The sequence below is a fragment of the Perca flavescens genome, chromosome 10 (genome assembly GCF_004354835.1).
Source record: "Perca flavescens isolate YP-PL-M2 chromosome 10, PFLA_1.0, whole genome shotgun sequence".
Classification (NCBI taxonomy): domain Eukaryota; kingdom Metazoa; phylum Chordata; class Actinopteri; order Perciformes; family Percidae; genus Perca; species Perca flavescens.
This window is the reverse complement of record NC_041340.1, coordinates 37,632,520-37,654,280: the sequence shown is the minus strand read 5'-3', so window position 1 is coordinate 37,654,280 and position 21,761 is coordinate 37,632,520. Positions and strand designations below refer to the sequence as shown.

Here is a 21,761-nt window from a genome sequence, read left to right as displayed (position 1 = left end):
AGCTAGTGATAGGTGATCAGAGACACAATAGAAAACCAACCATGAGAAACAAGCGAAATAAAAGGGAAAAAAGAATGACTATCCTGCATAAAATAAAGCAGACCCAGGACTAAGAAGGAAGAAGAAAAAATAATGAAGGAAAACCTCAACATTCAGACGTCAGAAACATCAGCAGATACAGTCCAAAGAATGTAGGATAGCTGTACTGTAAGTGTGTTTTCACGTTCTCACTAACACAGTCATGGATATGAAAGTGAAACTAAGCTGAGGGGACGGAAGGCACTGCCAGTAAACCACATTAGCATCAAATGCAAATGAGAAGGGGGCTAATGGCTGGACAGGTGCAGACTGGGCCTCTAAATGACACACACGCGCGCACACACACACACACACACACACACAAATGAGATGGATGAATTAAACATGGGTGGGCTCGGCTTGGGGGGCTGGCAGGGCTGACATAAAGTCAATGGCATACATTATTCACTAGCGCACGTTAGCCCAGCCAAGGCAACACATGAACTCTCACCCCAGGAAGTGCATCCAAACATAACAACCAAAACAATGAGGGGGTTCCCCACTACAGACGGAGACAACGAGGGGGGGACTGACCATCAAAATGCATTAGCTTGGAAAATGCAATCCTCAAGACCTTGCAAAGTGTACTTGTTGCTTCCAGATGTGTGACAATCTGGTGTAAAACCAAAGCAGGTGTAGACTAACGGCAGGCAGGAGATGAAGCAAAACCTGGTCCACAAGAGCTAACTACCCACCGTGAAGCTGAGAGTCACTGGCTCACAGAACAGGAAACTGTCGGCCATGACATCATCCTCCCCGGGAGGAGCACTTCCTGCCCGACATTCTTCACTCAAGACACACACACTCACCAGGAAATGGCCTCTATCAACACACACAACAACAGCTTCCTGAGGAAATAACCAACATTGATGCGGATACACAAGCACAGACACGCATGCAAGGAAATGGCCCACATCAACGGCGGGCTGCAGGAGTGTGTACAAACACAAACACACACAAGCACACACTCAAAAACAGCTATAAACCTGAAATAACATTGTTGGCGCATGTAAACTTGACACCCACCACCCCTCCCCGCACTGGAAAGGGGGATCATGGGAAATGCAGGGCTATCCAGTGGATCCTTATCTGTAGTCACAGAGTTTCTCTACCCCCTGCAAAGAGGCTCTCCCTGCCTGGGAGACACCCTGTGGCAGGCCTGGGGGAGCTGGCCGGGCAGGAAAGGGCCATGGGACACAGGTGGTGTTAGGCAAGCATGGACACATGGGGTCGGAGGGACAGTCATACCCCCAAAGCGAGTTGGGTTGAGAGATTAGTCCACAATTATACGGATGCAGCAAGTAAACGAACAAAAACTGTTGTGTGGTGAGACCCATTTAAGAAAAGCTATGGAGCGAGATAGCAAAGGTGTACACGGGTGAAATGCAAATGTATTTGTGACTTGAGACCCATCCAGGCACATGATAGACTGACTAGCAGTGGCTGCATATGATTACCCCACACTAACCAGGAGTGATGGAGAGAAGTGGAAGTGGAGGTTTGTGTGTGTGTGTGTGGGGAGGGGGGTGGGGTGGGGGGTTAAGGGCTCCCCTCATATTATCCTGCCTCTGTAAGAGGCTAAAGTGGACCAAACATGTTTCCCTGGGGAAGATACACACTAGCTTCTCACCTTTTAGCTGCTTGCCTGTACAGTGTCAAGCACAGACACAGCATGGCATGCCAAGGTCTCTCCGAATTTCCAAGAATTCACCACATCAGAGGTTAAATGCACAAAATATGGAATGAGTTGTCTTCATCTTCACGACTGACTGATTCAGATCAGAAGGACAATAAAAATCCGAGACAAGGCTACATATAGAATAAACATGTAGTCCTAAACTAGAAACAGCATGAAAACAGGGCAGATTGTGGGGGGGATGTTTCGTTCAACTTCAGTACAAATCTAAGAAGTGTTCAAGTCCTTTTTGCTATCATAGCCTAAACAAATATGCTTCATAATTCAAATCTGCATCGTATTGCTCCTTGTAGACGCTTTTAAGCCCAAATACATTCTCCTTTCAACAGGAGGTGAGATAAAGCGATGGCTGAGAGAGATTCTCACGGTGAGCCAGTACAGTACCCAGAGCGCTGCCGATCCACACTGTACCAGATTTGTTCTCCTAACAATCAAATAAGTTTCTCATTAGCCGACTTTATTTTTTCTCATTCCTGCGGTTTTGCTGCAGTGGCCTGTTTCTCCCATCTTAACGAGAGAGAGCTAATTAGGCAATCAGACCCATTACTCTTCCAGAAGAGTTAGAGCTAGCCCAGCTAATTAGGGCTGTAAAATCTAATCATCTCTGCGAAACAGCAGAGGGCTAACGAGCCCTTATTTAACGAACTAAATAACTTCAAGGCTGGAGAGGGGCTGTTGATGGTATTTCTTTATGAATTTGAAGGAGGGGAACTCGTGGTAATTGAGTCAGTTTCACCCTCACAGTTGTTTGTTTGTTTATGAATCCCTGATTATTACAACTGCCAAGAATATATTGGTACTAAATGAGCAAACGTATAAACCCTCCTCTCCTTATTCCCCTTCAGTCCTCCCTTTAAAGCAAGCCAACTCCCCCATTCGCTCTCCTCTCACCTGACCTATTTTCCTGTCCAGAAAGAGTGCTCGCTGGAGAGGAAAACAGAGATATTGCTGTTGTTTTCCCTCCCCCTGTTCTAATTTGTTGTTCGTTAATGCTGCCCTCACACCTGAGCCATTGGGCGTCGGGGGAATACCGCCAGCGAGCGACTACAACACATGCTCAGTGTGGGAAAGCTGTTCACAGCAGAGATCAGCCTGTTTCACCAAGGTGGCAATGCTCAAACTGAGGCAAACTAAAGGGAAAGTTTAATCGTCGCCAGGATGGCGCCCATAGAAACAGAGGGACAGAATGCACAGATGAGAAATTCAACAAGTATGCACACACGAAAAACAAAAATCTGAAATATGGCACAGAGTGATGGGCAGGCGTGTTGTAAGAGGCCACGTGGTGGGGTGCAGCTGTCTCAGGGAGCGCTGAGGTGAGGCCTTCCGCTTCACTGGAGCGGAACAGGGGTGGCGCACACACACACACACACACACACACACACACACACACACACACACACACACACACAGGTAAAGAGTAGCTTTTGACAGAGCAGAAGCGAGCACAGGACAGCTGTGTTCATCAGATAGCACAGGTCACTGCCTCATTAACACTCACACAAATACACTCAAATGTGACAAATTCAAATCAGACATAAAACCTAAATAACCTATGATGCACTACGTGATAATGCAGTTGTTTGGAAAGGTTAAATACAGTCAGAAAAGGTGATACACCACAGAAAAATCCCTTCAGCCTGAAATCTGCACTCCAACAATTGGTCAAGTATAAACAAATAATTTCCCTCCCGCTGTTCGTCCACATGTGTGCCACGCATATGCAGACAGCACGGGCCGGACTGTAAATCTACAAGGCTTTTCTTTTTTCAGACTGACCGAAAATCCTGTGAGCTGCTGCATCGGTCAGAAGTAGTTTATGACGGCAGGAGAAAGGTATACACTCAAAGAAAAGTGTTTTTGTGCAGAACTGCGTCTGCCAGTGTCAAAAAGCGGCAGACAAGCTTCAGTATACCACACCCGGCCAAGAGTGAGATTTATACACAGAAACACACACACACACACACACACACACACACACACACGCCAGGCTGTAGCTGTAACCCTAACTGCTCATCAGCTAAGTCATCAGCCCGACCACACAAACACTGTTTGACCACACTTGAAGCAGAGCTAAACTGCTCTGTGATTGCTCATCCACTTTACACACACACCACTGGAATATTATTTACTGCTGTTTCACACATTTTGAGACGATTATGGTTGCTGTGGCCTGCTTTATTAGGCCTGCAGGTTTAGTTTTCCCAGCCCAATCACATATCCAAAATAGCTTTCATCAAGCTTACCCCACTGGAAATATATATACAGAATTTTGTCATAATTTTTCATTTCTATAGTATGTTTGTGCAACATTTGCTGCCTGTGTATTCTGCACACAGTTCCTGTCCACACCCACAGACAGTCATATGTGCTGTGTTTGTGTTTGTGATGCCAGCGCAGCATCACGTCGGCTGAGGTTAAAGGGCAAAGTTTGCTTACCTGTCGATGATGACAGGGTCTGATGGGGTCTCGTTCCTGTTGCCACAACTCTTCTTATCACAGCATCGACTGCAGGGAGGCAAGAGAAGAGGGGGGTAGAGACAAAGGGGAGATAGTCACAGAGATGTGAACCACAGAGAAATCAAGATAAGGTACATCACAGAGACAGGGAGAGGAAGTCAGAGGAGCATACAGGAAAGAGAAAGAGGAGTAAAAGGGCGTGAGACTTTGGCAGAGTTTCAGAAACAACGTGAATTGGATTTCTGCTGGGCTTCCCGAGGTAAGACCGGGGCTCTAACACTACAGTAGGTGAGATCAGCAGGGTGATTTTAGGAGAAGTTTGGAGGAGAAGAGCTAAAGCAGTGAGCTTGAATGGGGCTGGATACAAACTTGAATTAGCCTCCAGGGCTCAGGTTAGCTCCATTTCTGTCAGACATCACACAACCAGACATCTTATGTTCTCTATTTTTCCTCAGTGCTCGTCCCCTCCCTCTATCCTGCCTCTTTCTCTCTCTCTTGCTCTTTCTTTCTCTCAGAAGTGGGTCACAGAGTGGTCCCACTGGACCTGGGGAGTAGTGCATGCTGGGTAGAAGGGGGTTGCATACTGATGTGACGAGTCCTTTCTGAATCATTTGACTGCAGCACAATGTAACAGCGTTGTTGTGTGCCGTCAGCCCCCTTATTTCCCCCAAAAAGTATCATCGCGTCTATCTTTTCTTCTCTGTCTGCTCGTCTGTGTGTACAGGTTGCACGTCTAGGTGTACCTGTGTTTGACTACATGCGTGCATCTACTGTATGTGTGTGTGGGAGGAGATGGAGAAAGACACCAAAGAGAGGGAGAGAAGGGGGGAGACAGATTGACCCCCCCCTACTTTCTTGAGTCCCTCAGGACAGGAGGCTTGGAGAGCCAGATCAGATTTCTGATCTCGCCCGTTTCCTGCAGCATATGAAAACAAGTGGTCTAAATTGCCTTGTGTGATAACCAGGAAGTGGCTACACTTAGCCACCAGCAATTTCTCTAAATCTAACTCTACATGTATTTCTAGAAGGCTGGTTTGTGAGGGACAATCACATGCTGTGTGATGCATTTATTGATTGTAAATGCATGCGACGGCCTGTGAGATCTCTGCTTGCTTTAGAATATTTGACTGTGTGTGTATGTGTGTGTCTACATTTTATGTGTAATCCGAGTCCGTCCCCCTCTGCACATAGCTCACTGTCAGGACACAGCAAACTGCATGTATTACACAGACTAAGGAGGATGGGTTTGAGTAATGAGCTTTTCCTTGTCCTAATTAGCTGAACATGAGAGGGATACACACACATATACAAAGACACATATACACAGACACACACATCCCTACCAAAAGAAATAGGCCAGGGCCCATCTCCCCAACCCACTTTGAGGAAAATTATAAGATTTCTATTGTAATTTAGCAGTGTTCCTCATGTCTTTGCCCCCTCATTACACCAACAGAGACACCTCCAATGTGAGAAAAACATGTGTCTTGATTCAGACTATAAAGCATCGGCTGGACCTGTAGCTGGGTGTGTTTTGTCTTACCTGCACATGATCTCATGGGTCAACAGGACCCGACACATCTCTGGGTTTTTATCCTGGCCCTCATAGACAATAGCCTGAAGGATGAAGAGGAAAAGAAATCACAGGAAATTCAAATAACCATGATTTATAATTTTTTTTATGTGGCATGCTGAAAGTTTAAAAAAAAAGTGAGCCATAATGCAGTGGAAAATAAAAAAATAAAAGTGTGTCTTTCATCTGGGAGTGGCGTTATCTATCTGGCAAAAGTGTGCGTCATGGGAATCCAGTCCTCGTGAACAGGAACGCTCTGTTCTGAGAGAGACAGTAAGAGAGAAAGCATGTGTGTGTGTGTGTGTGTGTGTGTGTGTGTGTGTGTGTGTGTGTGTGTGTGTGTGTGTGTGTGTGTGTGTGTGTGTGTGTGTGCCCGTGCGTGTGTGTATTCCTGTGTGCGCATATGTGTTTGTGTGTGCACGTATGTTTATATGGTGTGTACAGTGAGCAGTTGGACTGCCAGACTGGAGTATAGTGCACCATCTGGTCCATACAGCACAGCTTCCAAAAATCTAGTCTGGTTACCCCTCCAACCCCACTCAACATGCTCTCCAGGGCTGTGATCACCCTGCACACACACACACACACACACACACACACACACACACACACACACACACACACACACACACACACACACACACACACACACCATCCCTTCCTACTCCTTTCCTTCTAAGGCAATCTCTCTTCATACCTAATAGCATTAGCGGCAAAACTGGCAAAACAAAAGACCTGATTTCAAAACAGCGTTGAAGAGGCTTTTCTTCATATCTAAGTCATCCTAATGGAGAATTCCCTCAGTGTTCGTCAGCCCACATGTGCTGCTCTGTATTTCTTTGTGTGATTGAATTGGCCATAACACACTCTGGGATAGTTTGTTCTGTTTCACATTGAGGAAATGAGGGTCAAGGTCCTCAAAGAGTAAGCTGGTATGCATCACTGTCTATCTCAAACAATAACACTAACACACAACTGCTTCTGCACCTCATATTTGCACACCATAGGCACACAATCACACAGCCTCACACACACAAACACACACACAGACACATATACTGCCTGACGCTTGTAAAAACACACACACCATCCCCACTTAATGGCTGCTGTGCAGAGGTAGACTATGAGGACACATGTCCTCTACTTTTCCGGGCCTCTGTAAATGTATTCCACAGGTAAGACAGGTCGTTTATCAAGCTGGCTGTGCTGTGCTGAAGTTGAGGGTCTCAGACACAGGCATGCAGCGGGGGTAAGGAGGGGGAGGAGGAGGAAGGCGGTTGGAGGTAGGGGCAACATTCAGACCAACACAACCACCGAACTGATGCACAGTTTAATTTTGTTAACCTTCAACGCAAACCTCTTACCTGCTTAGTCATAGAGTCAATGAGACGAACATACAAGTCCTGCTCGGTCCTGATCCCTGCAGAGAGACACAGAGAAAGGCTTCAGATGGAACCAGGAGGCTTCATGTCACATCTAAGGCAAAGCTTTCCCCATGCTGGGGGATATTTTAGATCACGGGTTTTATTCATTCTGACTTCCCCTTTGAGGCGCCTTATAGAAACTGAAGGAGTCCAAACTGTTCCTAATGACTTTCAGTATTTGTTGCATGCTGTCAGTTTGCTTAGAACTGCAAATATTAATTTACTTTCTTTACCCTTGTTGATTGTATCTCTAAAACATCTATTAAGAACGTAATTGTGAAAATGGACTTAGCACACAGTTGTCTGAATTATAATCAATATAATTTAATTATATAGATATATAAAAACGTTGAAAAGGAGGATGGGAAAAATTTTCTTTTGCTTAGTTTGGTTGTTTATTGCTTATTGGAGAAGAAATACATAATAATAATAATAATAATAATAATAATAATAATAATAATAATAATAATAGCCTAATAATAACAATATAATATTGATAATAAAAGTAATGTGTACAACAAGATTTGAAGCATTTTATAAATAATCATTCAGGATGAATACAAAAGAAAAGCCGAGGTGAGCTCCTAAAACATTTGGTTCCTGAGTGTGTTCGGCCTGCTGTTTTATTGCTCCAGAAACACTGTGGAAGCTGAACTCACCGTTACTGTAGAGGAGCTGGAGTCTATAATGGATCCCATTGTTGGTCTTTTCCCCCGTCGTTTCCTATGAACATTAAACCAAACACAGGCGGTCAGAGCAGCTCCTCGTGGGACTGTTACTGGTAACATGGTAAATGGGATCCCATTTAAATGACTTCGTTATATATATAATATATATCATCCACACACACACCAAATAAAGCAAGCAAGAAAGAAAGATTTTGTTTGTAACTTGAACAACTTTTCATGACGTTATTTGACGAAATGTATCCCGTAAACTGAGTTTCTCAATAATCTGATATTTTGGAGATAAAAAAAAAATTCTTCACAATTAGGCCTGTTTACAACTTTATTAACCTATAATGTAAACGGACATTGTTTAGCATGTTACTAAAGATATTTAACAAATTCAAAAAGAATACATTGACGTGTATTAATTATATATTCAATAAATCATGAATCGTGTATGTAATGTAATATTAAAATGTGTTAATAACCCTGACCAACAGTAGAACGACATTTGGATCTAATCAAAAAATAAATCGGTACTAAATTCTGATGAATAAAACAAGCATTTAAAGTAAAACACACCCTTTTATCGCCACTGCAAACAGATCAATAATACACCTGATCGACGCATCAAACATTAATATTGATGTTTGTTTAGAAAATTAAATATTGTAACTGACAACACCTGCAGGAATAAGGCAACACGCTGTGCTCAACTGTCATAAAAATATCAGTCTATCAGCCTATTATTAGTGCGGGTGCAAAAGTGTTCCTGCGCTTAATTTACAACTTTAACTAAATTAGTTTAAAAATTGATTTCAAAGGATTTGAAATTATAAAGAAAAGCTAAAATAAACAGAAGTGTGTACATCTTTCATGAAAAGCATTTCTAAAAAGCCTCCAGGACCCATGATCCCTGCTGTCTGCGTCTGGTGATTTATCACTTAACAGTCCAGTGTGTCAGGCCGCAGTCCATTCGCTAAAATGCACGCATTATAGCTTATTTGAAAGATTTTATTAAAAAACTATCACGTGGTGAAAATATTTTTTTGTGAAATGTGCAAACTCACCTTTTCCTTCTCTACAAAGTCAATGTAGGTGGTTCTCTCTATTTCCACCGGCTGACCCTGTCGGTCGTATAAAGCCAGGACGAAGTGGAAGAAGTTGGACTTGCGAAGGTTGGAGGGCGGCTGTTTCTCGAAGTGTGCCCGAGCAAGACCCACTCCGCTGCGAAGGCAATTAAAATAAATGCATTCAATACAAATGCAACATGACACATCTGCTTTTAAAATCAAATCTACAGTCGCTTATGTTTCAGTCACTGTCCATTTCAAAATCCCCACATGCAATTTAATTTAATGCGCACAAACGCCCATTACAGTTTAATTAACAATACAATAAAATATTACGCTATAGGCCTAAAAGGATTAATTATGCTAATGTATATTACAATCATAATTTGGAAAGGGCAATTGCTTTCATGATAGCAGAGCTGCTGTCGATAGAAGTGTCATATTTAATTTTAAACTTGACCAACTTGTTTTATAGTAAATCATTTTATTTTATCTTTTTAGAGAAAAAAAACTGCTGAAATCAAGCAGGACAAAAATATTAGCGTATACAAAAAGTACCTATACCAAAAAAGAGGAAACTACCACCGAAGTAAGGTGACGATCTTAAACACACTCTTACAGCACACTCTCCAAAAGACCAAAGTTAATCCAAGCCTACATTTAAACCCTGCAAACCTAAAAGTGCTTGGAGTTAACTGTGCTTTCAGTTCAGAAATATGCTAAACCACTCTGAGCCACATACAGTATTATCATGTTGGAGTTAGAGCTAAAAACTTTAAAGCCAGCAGGAACAGTGGTTATCCAACTATACGTCCTCTGGGAACGCGTGCTGCCCCAAGTGATGCTTTAATACCGCAGATTTGAACGTGCTCTCCACCGGTCTCCACGCCCCGGTGCAGCGCAGCGCCAAGGCCGCCTCAGGCTCACCTCTGGGCGGCTGTGTTGGAGTCCAGCACTCCGGCGCCCTGCATCCATGTCCGAACCGCGTTCATCCCGGCCACCATGGGCTCTTCTTTCATACTACTCCCACTCCTCTGGATGCTCTCGTGGATGCCAAACATCAAAACGAACCTTCACACTGTCGCTATCTCTCTCTCACTCTCTCCCCTCTCTCTATCCTCCTCTCCTTGGCTCCCTCCTTTCTCCTGCCTCCCCTTCCTCGTCTGTTTGATCGCTGTCAGAGGAGCAAAAGTGGCGTGGTCTACTTCACTTGGCGTTTAGTTGCGCGTGTGTTTCTAAATAAGTAAACAAAAGATGCGACATGTGGAAGGAAAAGGGGAGCTGTCAGCATCCAGGGTTAGCTGCACTTCATGTCAGCGACTCCACAAGAAAAAGAAGGGGGAAGCAGCAGCTGTGAAGATGAACAACGTTGAGAGCGATGAAAGGGGAAGCGCAGGATGAGAGGCTGCGCTGAGTTGGCGACAGTCCCCCGGATCAAGGTGCAGCTGATAAAAACACAAGCAAAATGTTGCTTTTTTGAAACACACACAGTCCACAGTGAGAAAGAAAACCAAGGAGATGAAACACGTTTCACCCTCCTTCGCTCCTTCTCTTTAAAGTCTTCTCCTCTGTTCAGATGAATGAAACGGAAGATTACGCGCAATTAAGAGGCAGTCCTGGGAAACCGCGACTCCGCTCCTCGTCAGCTCGTGCTCAGCTCCTGCTCGGGTGCTTTGCGCTCTATTCTTCCCTGAGGAATCACTTTAGACCATCTCTGGGATGCCAAACAGGAGGGAACTAGTAGGTGAGGGAGGCGTGGTATACAAAGCGAGCAGGAACGCCCCCAAACACAGTTAATAACACGGACAATCAGCTGTCCACCAACCTGAACCAGCACGCTGCTCGCCCGCCTGCCTGCTGTCCCCGCCCCAGCCACTTAGCCAGAAGCTGTGCACGGTGTATGCGGGCTGTGTGTGTGTGTGTGTGTGTGTGTGTGTGTGCGTGTGTGTGTGTGTTCTGCTGTGTCTTTTTGTGCATGTGTTTAGAGTTGACAATTAGCGTATATTCACGACATCAAACATGCAGTTTGCCTTCTGAGATGAAGGGGCAGAGTGAAGAGGAGAGCCGGGCTGGCTGTGACACAGACATGGGCTGTTTGCTGCCTTGTCACTCTAGCTGCAGATATGAAATTGTGCCCGCAACTGTCTGCAAAACAAGACGAAACAGAATTCGATCATGTTTGTCAATGTTTACACGAGCATCAGATAAGGCAGATTTGTGCCTCATTAGTATGTGACAAAAAAAACATGAACAGTACAATCAGAGGAAACCATTTGAGGAATAGTCGCACCACTCAAATCTGTGCACATTTAATTGTGCGTATGTGTGTATTTGTGTCAAATTAATTCAAAACTAACAAATGAACACCCGTGAATTTCCCACATTGCGCATGAGTGTTTCTTTGAAAGAAAAATACAAAAATCACGTAATTTGAACATTTGAAATGAAATGTAAATGTTGTGTTTTCCCATAAGAACTGAATCAACCGTGTTGAGCAGTCCAAGTGCTCATTCAGAGTATCAGCTCTTGCAGATTATGAGCTTAAGAAAGTTTCAGCTCACAAAAAGCCTGGCAGCCACTGCGCACATTTTTCTGTTACAGCCCGATGGTTTGAAATTAGCTTTGATTAGATGCATTACATAAATCTTGCGGGACTAAGTGCTGAATCCAACATAAATATGAGGATTATAGCTAAACTGCACTGTGTCCCGCTGTCCAAAAATTGCACAATAACAGAAAAACAAACAACACACAAACATGTGAAATAAAATGTGCATGCATGGTTGCTTACAGAGCCATGAAACTGCACGGTGGGCTCACATGCATGAAAAAACTGTAGAGTCAAGTCCAGCTTGCAGAGAGTGAACATGTTACAGCTCTCCACATTAGTCCTGGTTTCCCCCCATCATTACAAAGTCATTTCTAAATTGTCAAATTTAATTGTCTGGGGGCCATCTGTTCAATAAGTACTGTTTGGTTCATTATAATGAAATGGAAAGAATGAGAGAGTCAGTTTGACCATTTGTTTTATCAGGGGGCATCTTTGAAAATTAAGATTTTATCAGGAATTGTTGAAATGAATCAGTTTGACACATTTATGTTGTTGGGATCACAGATTAGTAAAACTGCACAATTAAGAACACCATTTTGTGTAATAGAATTATATTTCTGTAATTCTAATAATCTAAAACGAGTTTTACTTTCATTTTTAGCAATTATACATTTCTTTGAGTTACGTATCATCCTCCCCAGTGTAGCCAGCAGTCTCAGAGAGAGAGAAGAGTCTCAGCGGAGTCTAATAAATGCCATAAACGGTCAAGGTTGGACACCACACCCCCGCAATCATCTCATCATTGTCTATAGATGTTTATTTATGTCTCCTGCTGTGGGAGGAGAAATGTGAGCACCCCACCACGTGAATACACGATATAATACATAATGATAAATAAAAGCAACGTGAGATAAAATGTCTCTCACACTGCCTCAAACACACACAGATAGACAGACACACACACACACACACACACACACGTTCAGCGCTATCCTTCACACCCACACACACACACACACACACACACACACACACACACACACACACACACACACACACACACGTTCAGCGCTATCCTTCAGCACATTAGTTTGATTGTGGCCGTCTCTCTCGCCATGATCCTGTCTGCCTTGGTCGGCATGCGGGCCAGCGCGAACACCCGGGCCCCCCAGCCCCCCAGCCCCCTGGGGTGGCATATATTTATATCCCCGAGTACCAACACACACTGTTAGCCCAAATATCATCGTCTCAGTATCCAAAAACAGAGATGTCAGTTGGGGCCTGATGATCCAGCCATGTTAATACTGTGATTTATTAACTCCATGGCACCCAGACATACAGGTTTGCAAAATATCTCCGGCCATTATGCACAGGCAGGAATGCGCACGCCATGTAAACCATGTAAAACGCTTGTGTGTGTGTGTGTGTGGTGTGTGTGTGTGTGTGTGTGTGTGTGTGTGTGTGTGTGTGTGTGAGACTTCCATTCAAGTGTCCACATATGGGATGGCTAGTAAAAACTCCGTGCGTTATAACTCTAATAGACATTTTGAAGTAAGTGATCAGAAAGGAGTTGTAGGCGCTGCAGTCCGCCACCAGATGTTCTCTTAAATCAAAAGGTTGGGCTGATGATAATAATGGCCTGATTGAATTGAAGACTCATAAAAATGACTAGTTGTAAAAACCAGGCATATGCTTATGAGAATGGGCCTTATGTCTAACAATATGCTATCTAGTCGACATAAAAGAAGACAAATATATATGTTAATCATTTAAATATGTGGACAAGATACAAGCAGAATATAATTTCTTTGATACCTACATTAAAAAACAATGTTAAAGGAAATATTTTACCACTTCTAAACTGAATAAAAAAAATACTATTTAAAGATTAAATCAGGGGCAAAAAGATGATAAATAGTTTGTACTTATGGTTATACATAACCAATTGTAATCAATTATTTTCCCCCTTCTGTGCAACACATATGTGGCCCTTCCTCATGCTGCCCTCTCCTTTTTTACTGGTTGACTCGGAGAAACACTTCCTGTATTTGGTGCAACGTTGCCATCTAGTGGCTTTAAACGACTAAATGGACATTGTTCTTCGTCCACTTTAAATCACTTGTTTTCTCAAATGTAGCACTCGCATAGTAAGTGGAATGCAGATAAATGCCATCTGTCCAAGTTGCTGTTTCTCTGCTACCATTAATGAACATGGTCAACACATGTGGACAAGGGCAATGAAATTGTGGATTCATGAGAATAAGTTGGGAATGTAATTTATGTCGTAGGCAACACCAGGAGATAAACTGTCTAAATCTGTTATTGTCTGAAGGGGGATTTACCAGATGCTTTAAATGCTCCTGTTTTTTTTTTTTTTTTTTTTTTTTTTTTGTTCTTGTTCTGAATGAATTCATGTCTTTGTTTCAATTTTTTAAAAGTAAATAATGGGTATGGATTTTTTTTGCTTTTGTAGGGAAAACTTATCATGTAATAACTAGGCAGAGGGCAACTTCTCCATTTGCTTTAGACAGTTCAGTTCAACTATGTGTTCAGCAAAAGTACTAAAACGTAGGCTTTTTTTGTCCATGTACTAAAAAGTGCTTTAATTCTAACAAATTAAATTATTTTTCATGAAAAATCAATAAAATGTCATACATTTCATATTTCATTTTGACTAGTTTTACTACTACAAGTGGTTCCCAACCTCTTTGGCTTGTGACCCATTAAAACAAAGCAGTGGCTAAGTTGCATATCTCGAGTAAGTTGTTCAGCCAGACTAATTTTGTTGTTGTATTAATTGTTTTGTTGTATTAAATAATTTTAAGAGGCCTGATGGACCTGATTGTATATCCAGCTAAGCTTAGATAAGTGAAAAATTTGAAGGAAAAATGAACAGTTTTGTGCAGCAGTTGTATGTTTTTCTGCCATGAGCAAACACATTTACCCAGCAGCCCCTTTTGGAGATACATGGATCACAGTGTGCTAACCTTTTTCATGCTATCCTTTTCTAAAGAAAGAGAAAAGATTCAGTTTTTCTTGCATTAAATATGTTCACATTTCTTACATATGTAAAAACATGTTGTGGTCTTGTAGTGCTACTACTCAGTGCCAAAGCATAACATCATAAAAGCTTTGAATGTTTTCTTTTGAACACATTTTATCTACAAAATTGAAGTGAGCTTTTTTCCCCTAGTTTCATACTCAGCACTTAAAAGAGCAAAAATGATTCGGCCACAAAAACTACCTGTTCAGCAAAAAAGAGTTCAATAAAGCATCATCATCAGGACTGGGAACCCACTGACCACTACATGTGCTGTGTATTGATGGCTGCGTTAAAACAATCAACACTTTGACTTCATTTGGACTCTTTAACCTCCAATAATCAGACACACGCTGCACACAATACACCAGAGCCAAGGTAACGGCTGACTCATCAGTACTCATAATGTCCATTAGCTTCATCCCTGTTTCAGGCTGTTACCTACAGCACATAACCACTTCCCTTCTTTTTTATCCTTGGTGAGCTTTGTCCTGGGACATACTGCTCATGCCAATGTAGTGATATGGATCGCTGCTTGTAGTACCTTATAGACATTTTTTTTTTTAATTAAGATTATTCCATTAAACATAAATGTTTAGTCGTTAAATCGATCGTTTTGGTAATTTTATAACACTCACTGGTTCCTGCTTGTAAGGTATGATGTGTTTTTGTCATACATGATAGTAAAGTGAATAACTTTGGGTTTGTGAATGTCAGTCACATAAAACAAGAAATTTGGATATGTCACCTTGCGCTCTGGGAAATTGGAATGGGCATTTTTCACTATTTTCTCACAATTTATAGACAGAATGTTTAATCAATTAATTGAGAAAACAATTGTCAGATTTTCAGATAAGTGAGAGTTGCAGCCCTGTACTGTTAATATCAGAACTAAATATAAAGCTAAATGACCTTACACTGATCTGCCATTTGAACATGGAGACTCATAGACATATACTGATAAAGAAGAAGATCTCCACATTTCACTTTCAACAGTGCCACACAGCATTACAGCAGTTACAGTAGATCACATTGTTCTTCCCTTTACACAGGGAAATGGAGGCAAAACATTTCCCAAAAATGTGTCAAGTGCTCTCTGTACCATGAAGCAAACAAGTAAAAACAAACATGTGCAGTTGATCAGACCCAAAAGTGGTTACATCACTTAACCTCTTGTGCTCTTTATGAAGAGGAAGTGGAGAGAGAAGGTTGATCACAACCTCCTGACCAGCCAAGTTACTCACCGATACCGGGAAGACGGCATTACTTTTCTGCGTAGGTGAGACGCCGTTTGTTTGGGCTTGTCATACATGTGACGTGTTATTTGGGTAATACAGATCTATGCACTTTGATAATAATGCACTGGTATTTTGGGTTGTTTGGATCTGCTTTTTATATCTAAAGTTTGATTAGTTCTAATAGAATAATGCTGTAGTGCAATTACTGGAACTAAAAGTTTCTTTTCACTGCACTTATTCAGCTTTCATAGATTACTGGTGTCAAAGGCACAACTTGTTCTACAGTGGGATTTAAAATGGGAGTAAATCTAAGATTTGTAATGATCCGTTATTAGAGATAAAAGACTACACATTTGGACCAGAAGGTAAGATTTCTCTAGCCTGACATTGCCAGACCAAATCGCAAATAAAACATGAGCTTACAGATTGGTCTGGTCCCCAGGCAAACATTTCTCATCTTTATTGTTATTGTTTTATTGGTACAATTACTTTATCCACTAACAATCTGCGACTGTATGATTATATAGATTTCAGGAAAAAAAAAAGTATGCAGTTTGTCTTAGTTACAATTTGGATTGCCTCACAACCTGCCCTGGTTTGCTGCCATTTTAAGTTTTTTGGTTGACCTGCACACACCAGTGCTGTCACAAGCACTGGGCTAATATACTGTCATGTTGTTCATGAACTGTGATTAAAGCTCTACCATTCTTATTGTAAGGCTGAGTAAGACATTTCCTCTGCGGTCAGAGGGAAAAGTCCTCTGAAGATGCGAGCACTGACTGATGCTGTTACAAAATAGCAGACACATCAGCCCCTTTTGTGATTAAAATGTCAATGCCCTGCTGTTAGCACTTAACTATCGAAATACTGCATGTGAGAGTCTGCTCATAGAGGCGTTTGAAACAAAGAATATTGAGGAACTCTGAGAGCTCAGTTTCAGTACTGTATGTAGTTCTCAATAGACTGTTCCATTACCTCATTTAGATCAGTTTTTCAGCTGATGTAAATCAGATAGAGAATGGTAAGTCTGGCAAATTCATAGTTGTACAAGGGGAGAAGGACCAAAAGAGCAAGAGAGGGATGGGAGAAGAACACAAAACAACACTAAAACTGGATGTCTCTCATGACATGCAACAGAGGAAATACCAACTGTTCCTGATCTTCTTCCAGAAAACAGGCAACAGACACAGTTCAAAGCTAAACAACAGTTTGGGAATTTGCTGCAGTGTGAGAAGGAGTTTCCACCAAAAACCACACTCTCACCTGGGGAAAAGTCATACAACTCTGAGCAGCAGATGACATTAAAACCTTTTGTTTATTGGTCAAATAGAAAAAAGTATGTTTTGTTTGTTTCTGTTCTCTACTACAGGCCTCGTTAAAAGTAATAGGAGAATGTGGTACTATCACTTCTTCTAATTGTGGCTGAGGCAAGGATGGAGCTGCTGATTGGAAGTGGGAAACAAAGGGCAGGAAACAAAAAAAGATTGTGTTAAATATTTTATTTCTTCAATTACCATTAAGAATATTGACATATTACAAACAACATGATATAAGATAAAATAAATATAAATATATATAAGCATATAAATAAACATAACATTTTTAAGAGACATCCAGTTTCGGGATTCTCTTTCTTCTGTTAAGCTTAATTTTTGCCTTGCTGATGTTTTTTCTTCTTGTGTCTCCTCAATCTGTAATGGAATATAATATATAAGGAAATGAGTGTGAAATAACTCTTATTTTACAACTATCTTTCAAACAATCAAGTAAAATGTTTTAATTTAGCACTTATTACAACCTACATCTTGCCAGTTCCTGAGATCTAGCTTGATGCTGTCAAAAAGTAATAAAGAGTAAAATACAGTATCTTCTCACATTTGATCACCTTCTTGTAGTTGATGTACCCATTTATTTTTATAGAATCTCTGGCCATCAAAACACACAACAGAAAGCAGTAAAAACGTCTTTTTTGTACAGACAATCTGGCAGAGAATTAAAGCTACTGACAACATATATACAGTTTGGTTTGCAGGCATGGGGACAGCCGGCTGACTGGCAAAAGGTGGGGAAACACTGAGAAGAACCGGTAAGCATTATAGGAGGAAGAAATGCTGGATCTCCAACTTCCCATCACAGAGGAGGTACTAACTTGAGATAGCTCCACTCGCTCCATTGGGAGTTACAGAGAGCATCCTTGGCCCGGACACAGACGGCCTTAATCTTGTGTTTGACTTCAAACTGACAAATGTTGGTAGAGGAAACTCTTGAGGTCTGAGAAATAAAAATTTCACATATGAAATCACATATTTTTGCATGTGTAGTTCTTCCATGGTTTGTGGGATTTCCTTTCATCTGACATTTCTTTATTTTAAATGACATTTCTTTATTATTGTCACTCCACAGATCAATTCACTACCCCCCCTCTTACCTTAATGGCTTTTGAGTCAGTGCACGGGTTGTCACACTTTTTGCATCGCCCCCTGAGCTGTGCAATCTCGAAAGTAAGAGGGAAGTAGGAGTAGGGGCTGCTCCAGGAGCTCGGGTAACTCCACTTTATCATCGTGGTGCTGACTTGACAAATGCTCACCTTGTCGGGTTTCACTATTGAGGGGGCGAGAGCAAAAGATAAGAGGGAGATAAAAACAGAGAGAGGAACAGAAAGAAATACAAAGAGATGAAAGAGAACGCTGTATTGTGTGCAGAAAAATAAAAATGTCTGGCAGTCACAGAGATGTCTCACCTATCTCTGACAGGTAAAAGCGTTTGGAGTAGTTCTCCAGCAGGAAGTGCTCCGTCCTCAGGTAGATGCTGATGTGGATCTGCTGGCTCTCCTCGGCGTAGGGGCAGTGCTGCTCCTCCAGGCACACCATCCTGTGGCCGCTGTCGTCCACTGAACAGTTGAAGTTACTCTGACCTGAAGAGCATGTCCAACGCTGGCCGCTTTCATCCACAGAACACTGGCTGTCAGATACACTGTATTAAAAAGCATACATATTTGACTTTTTATTCAGACGACACAATGATTTTATAGTTTCGCTTTGATTTTGTAATGGAGGAGCTGTAACGACTTCTCATAGACACATAGACACAGAAGGAGCAAAACATATACAATTCAGGAGCTTTAACAGCTGTATTATTTTTACATGGAATCTGATCCCAAGACAGGACCGTGATCCCTAAATGACATTAAAAAAGTACGTTCTTATGTCTCCTTTCATAAAGGGGTATTTATGGATGTCACTGTGTAGTCTCAGCTCTGACATGAGTCTGAACACTGTTATTATTGGAGAGCGAGACCGAAAACATGTCGGCAGTTTGAGAGCTTACCGTTGAGCTTTGATGAATGCTACTTTGCCAACGCGATTGCTGTGCCAGGTCCAGGAGCAGTGGAACTCTCCGTTGTAATTTGGAGCGGAGCACTTTAAATAACCTTTTAATGAGAGAAGTAACATACACATGCAGAGATGGGAACATAAAACAAACAAACAACAGACAGTTGAAATACTTCAAAATATCCCCATATCTAGCTGTTTTAGAACATTTGAAACGAGACCGTACCCTGGTCACTTTTTGTAAGAATTCTCCTGATAGTTTCGTCCTCTTGGATCAGAACCATGGTGTGATTGAGGAGTGATCCATCCTTGCTGTGGCAGGTGTAGTTTCCCCCTCCTAAGCTTTCCTCCAGCTGCAGCAGGTACGTGTTTCCCCTCTGTTCTTCCTCCCTCCCGTTCTTTCTCCAAAAAATATCCTCATTCTTGATGTCTCTTGCCATGTGCTCGTCTGGCAGCTCCAGGCAGCTCAGGGGCTGCTGGCCCTCGGTGCCATCCACCTCCACAACCATAACTAAAAGAGGACACGCAGGAATTAAAAGTGGTTAAGAAAGAATATTTAAACTTGGAATGAGTAATGTTTTCAGAGAGATCAAACATACTGTGGGGCAGCAGAGTCCAGTGGTCTGTTGGATTTTGATGACTGACTTGCAGAAATGCGCAGACAAACAGACAACAGACAAATACCGTCATCTGAATAACAAAGAGAGGGAGAAAGTGAGGTGGTGACACAAAGAGAGCACAAGGGAAAAAAGGGGACTCTTGAATGTGCCCAAAGACATTACTGTGATAATGATACAAAAAAGCAATACAATGATGTTGTAATTAGTAAATGTAATTATTGAAATGCCTACATTTGACAATACAAAAAACGTAGAAATTATCTAAATAATAGCAAAATAATAGATCAAACCCAAATAAAAAAAAAGAGATGGCAAAATCTCAACTAAAAGTGTAAAAGCACAGCTTCAAATCACACTTGCATCAATAGAACCAAAATCAATAGAATCAAAATCAAGACCCATTTAGAACTCACTACCCTTTACCAAGGTTACAAAGAGCCCCTAGCTATGTTTGCATCCAGGTGAAGGAAGTGAATCACAGTACATGTAGCCTATATAAAAGAAGAATTGTTTTCATCATACTGACAACATATTTCCATCACGTTATTCTGAAAACATCCAGATCTATCGCACATACTACATATTTATTTACATTAACATTTGTATTTTTTATTTTAAACCTGCAGCTAAACATTGTTCAATTATTTGCTGTTTATAATGGATTCCACTCGCATCTTTTTAATTTAAAAAAAATAAAGTTAAACAAGTAACAACTTGACAAATCAATCAAAAGCCCTCTTACCTTGGCCTTCATCTCTCCAGTTCTGGGATTCTAGGCCACTTTTATGTCCGACATGCTGGCCAAATTTCCCCATACTGACAATAAAAAGATAAAAATTCCAGAGGAACTCCGCTATCCAGCCAGTCGTCTCTATGAACAGAGGTATTCAGCATCCCTTTACTCACTTCCACTGCCTCACTTTACTTCTTTTTTCAGGACCCTATGTGTCACTGAAGCGTTATTATGGAACCCACGCAACTTCTATTTTAGAGTAATCTTGGGTATTGGTACTCTTTATTTTGTTGTTTAGCTAACATTAGACGTATTGTGTGCATTGCCTCTTTGTTTACTTTCAGTCTGGCAGGTCCCTCATTTCATTTTCATTTTCATTTTCATTTTAGTCAGGACGTTTGGTTACACTGGCACCTGTGGGCAGGTCGACACATAGCACTAGCTGACATAACACTATTCATCCCAGTTAAAATGAGTCATAGGCCTACTGACATTTTGAGACAACGTTAGTTCACGTTACACGTCAAAATCCCACCGTACCATCCTGTGATACTACTATTAGTCTAAGAGTACAACCAGGGACGATTCTAGGGTCAGACCTCTAGGGGGGCTCAGCCCCTAATGAGAATGTTACACGGATACAGTGCCTTGCAAAAGTGTTAACCCACGTTCACAAACTCTCACTTGAAGCACTAAAATTGATTAAAAAAAAATGAAATGAGCCCCCCTAAAAAGGGTCTAAAATTGCCAATGAGTACAACACAAATGGAAACTATGGAAATATTAATTATGGTTTGTCTGGTCTTCATAGATGTTATAATATAACAACGTCATAAAATGATTTGTCCAATATTTCTTTTTAAAATACTTGAAGAAGAAAGAGTTTTGACAGTGGAGAGAGTTTGTGACGTACCACCGGGTGTCTGGTGTGATGCAACACAGTGACGTACGACACATGTATCAGGTATTTTTACATACCAAGTAATGATGTCAGTGCATTTCCATTGTCATATGGAAACATCAGGGTGTATTGTGGGAATTATGACAGCCACTTCTGCCATTGTTTGTCAGACAAAAAGAAAGTCCAAACAATATATCATCAGAGCCAAAACCAAATTGCTACATGGTGTAGCATCACGTTATTTCCATGATCAATTGATTTTCGATTTCTGTTTCTGTTTCAGCTTTCTTAGTTGGTTTTCTTATTGATATATTTATGGTTTGAATAGCTTAAAATCCAGGATTAAATACTAGAAATTGCACCTTTTTTTTGCA

General features: G+C 41.5%; 2 protein-coding genes across 4 annotated transcripts in view; both read right to left on the bottom strand.

The window, feature by feature from the left end:
- ebf1a (EBF transcription factor 1a) overlaps positions 1-10,628 on the bottom strand; it is a 52,916-nt gene extending 42,288 nt beyond the window's left edge. For all 3 annotated transcript variants that reach the window (XM_028589189.1, XM_028589190.1, XM_028589191.1), the window contains exons 1-6: positions 9,900-10,628; positions 8,970-9,126; positions 7,891-7,954; positions 7,172-7,227; positions 5,778-5,851; positions 4,214-4,282 (exon numbers count right to left, since the gene is read on the bottom strand). In XM_028589189.1, the coding sequence (XP_028444990.1) occupies positions 4,214-4,282; positions 5,778-5,851; positions 7,172-7,227; positions 7,891-7,954; positions 8,970-9,126; positions 9,900-10,033 (554 nt within the window). In that variant the 5' untranslated portion in view covers positions 10,034-10,628. The remainder of the gene's footprint in view (positions 1-4,213; positions 4,283-5,777; positions 5,852-7,171; positions 7,228-7,890; positions 7,955-8,969; positions 9,127-9,899) is intronic.
- A 7,165-nt stretch (positions 10,629-17,793) lies between these two features.
- Positions 17,794-19,823, bottom strand: il12ba (interleukin 12Ba). The gene is made up of 6 exons (XM_028589985.1): positions 19,733-19,823; positions 19,360-19,644; positions 19,129-19,231; positions 18,542-18,774; positions 18,230-18,402; positions 17,794-18,072 (listed from the first exon to the last, which is right to left on the bottom strand). Exons 1-6 carry the CDS (start codon positions 19,821-19,823, stop codon positions 17,932-17,934), a joined length of 1,026 nt encoding a protein of 341 aa, XP_028445786.1. The 3' UTR covers positions 17,794-17,931.
- Between the last annotated feature and the right edge of the window lie 1,938 nt (positions 19,824-21,761).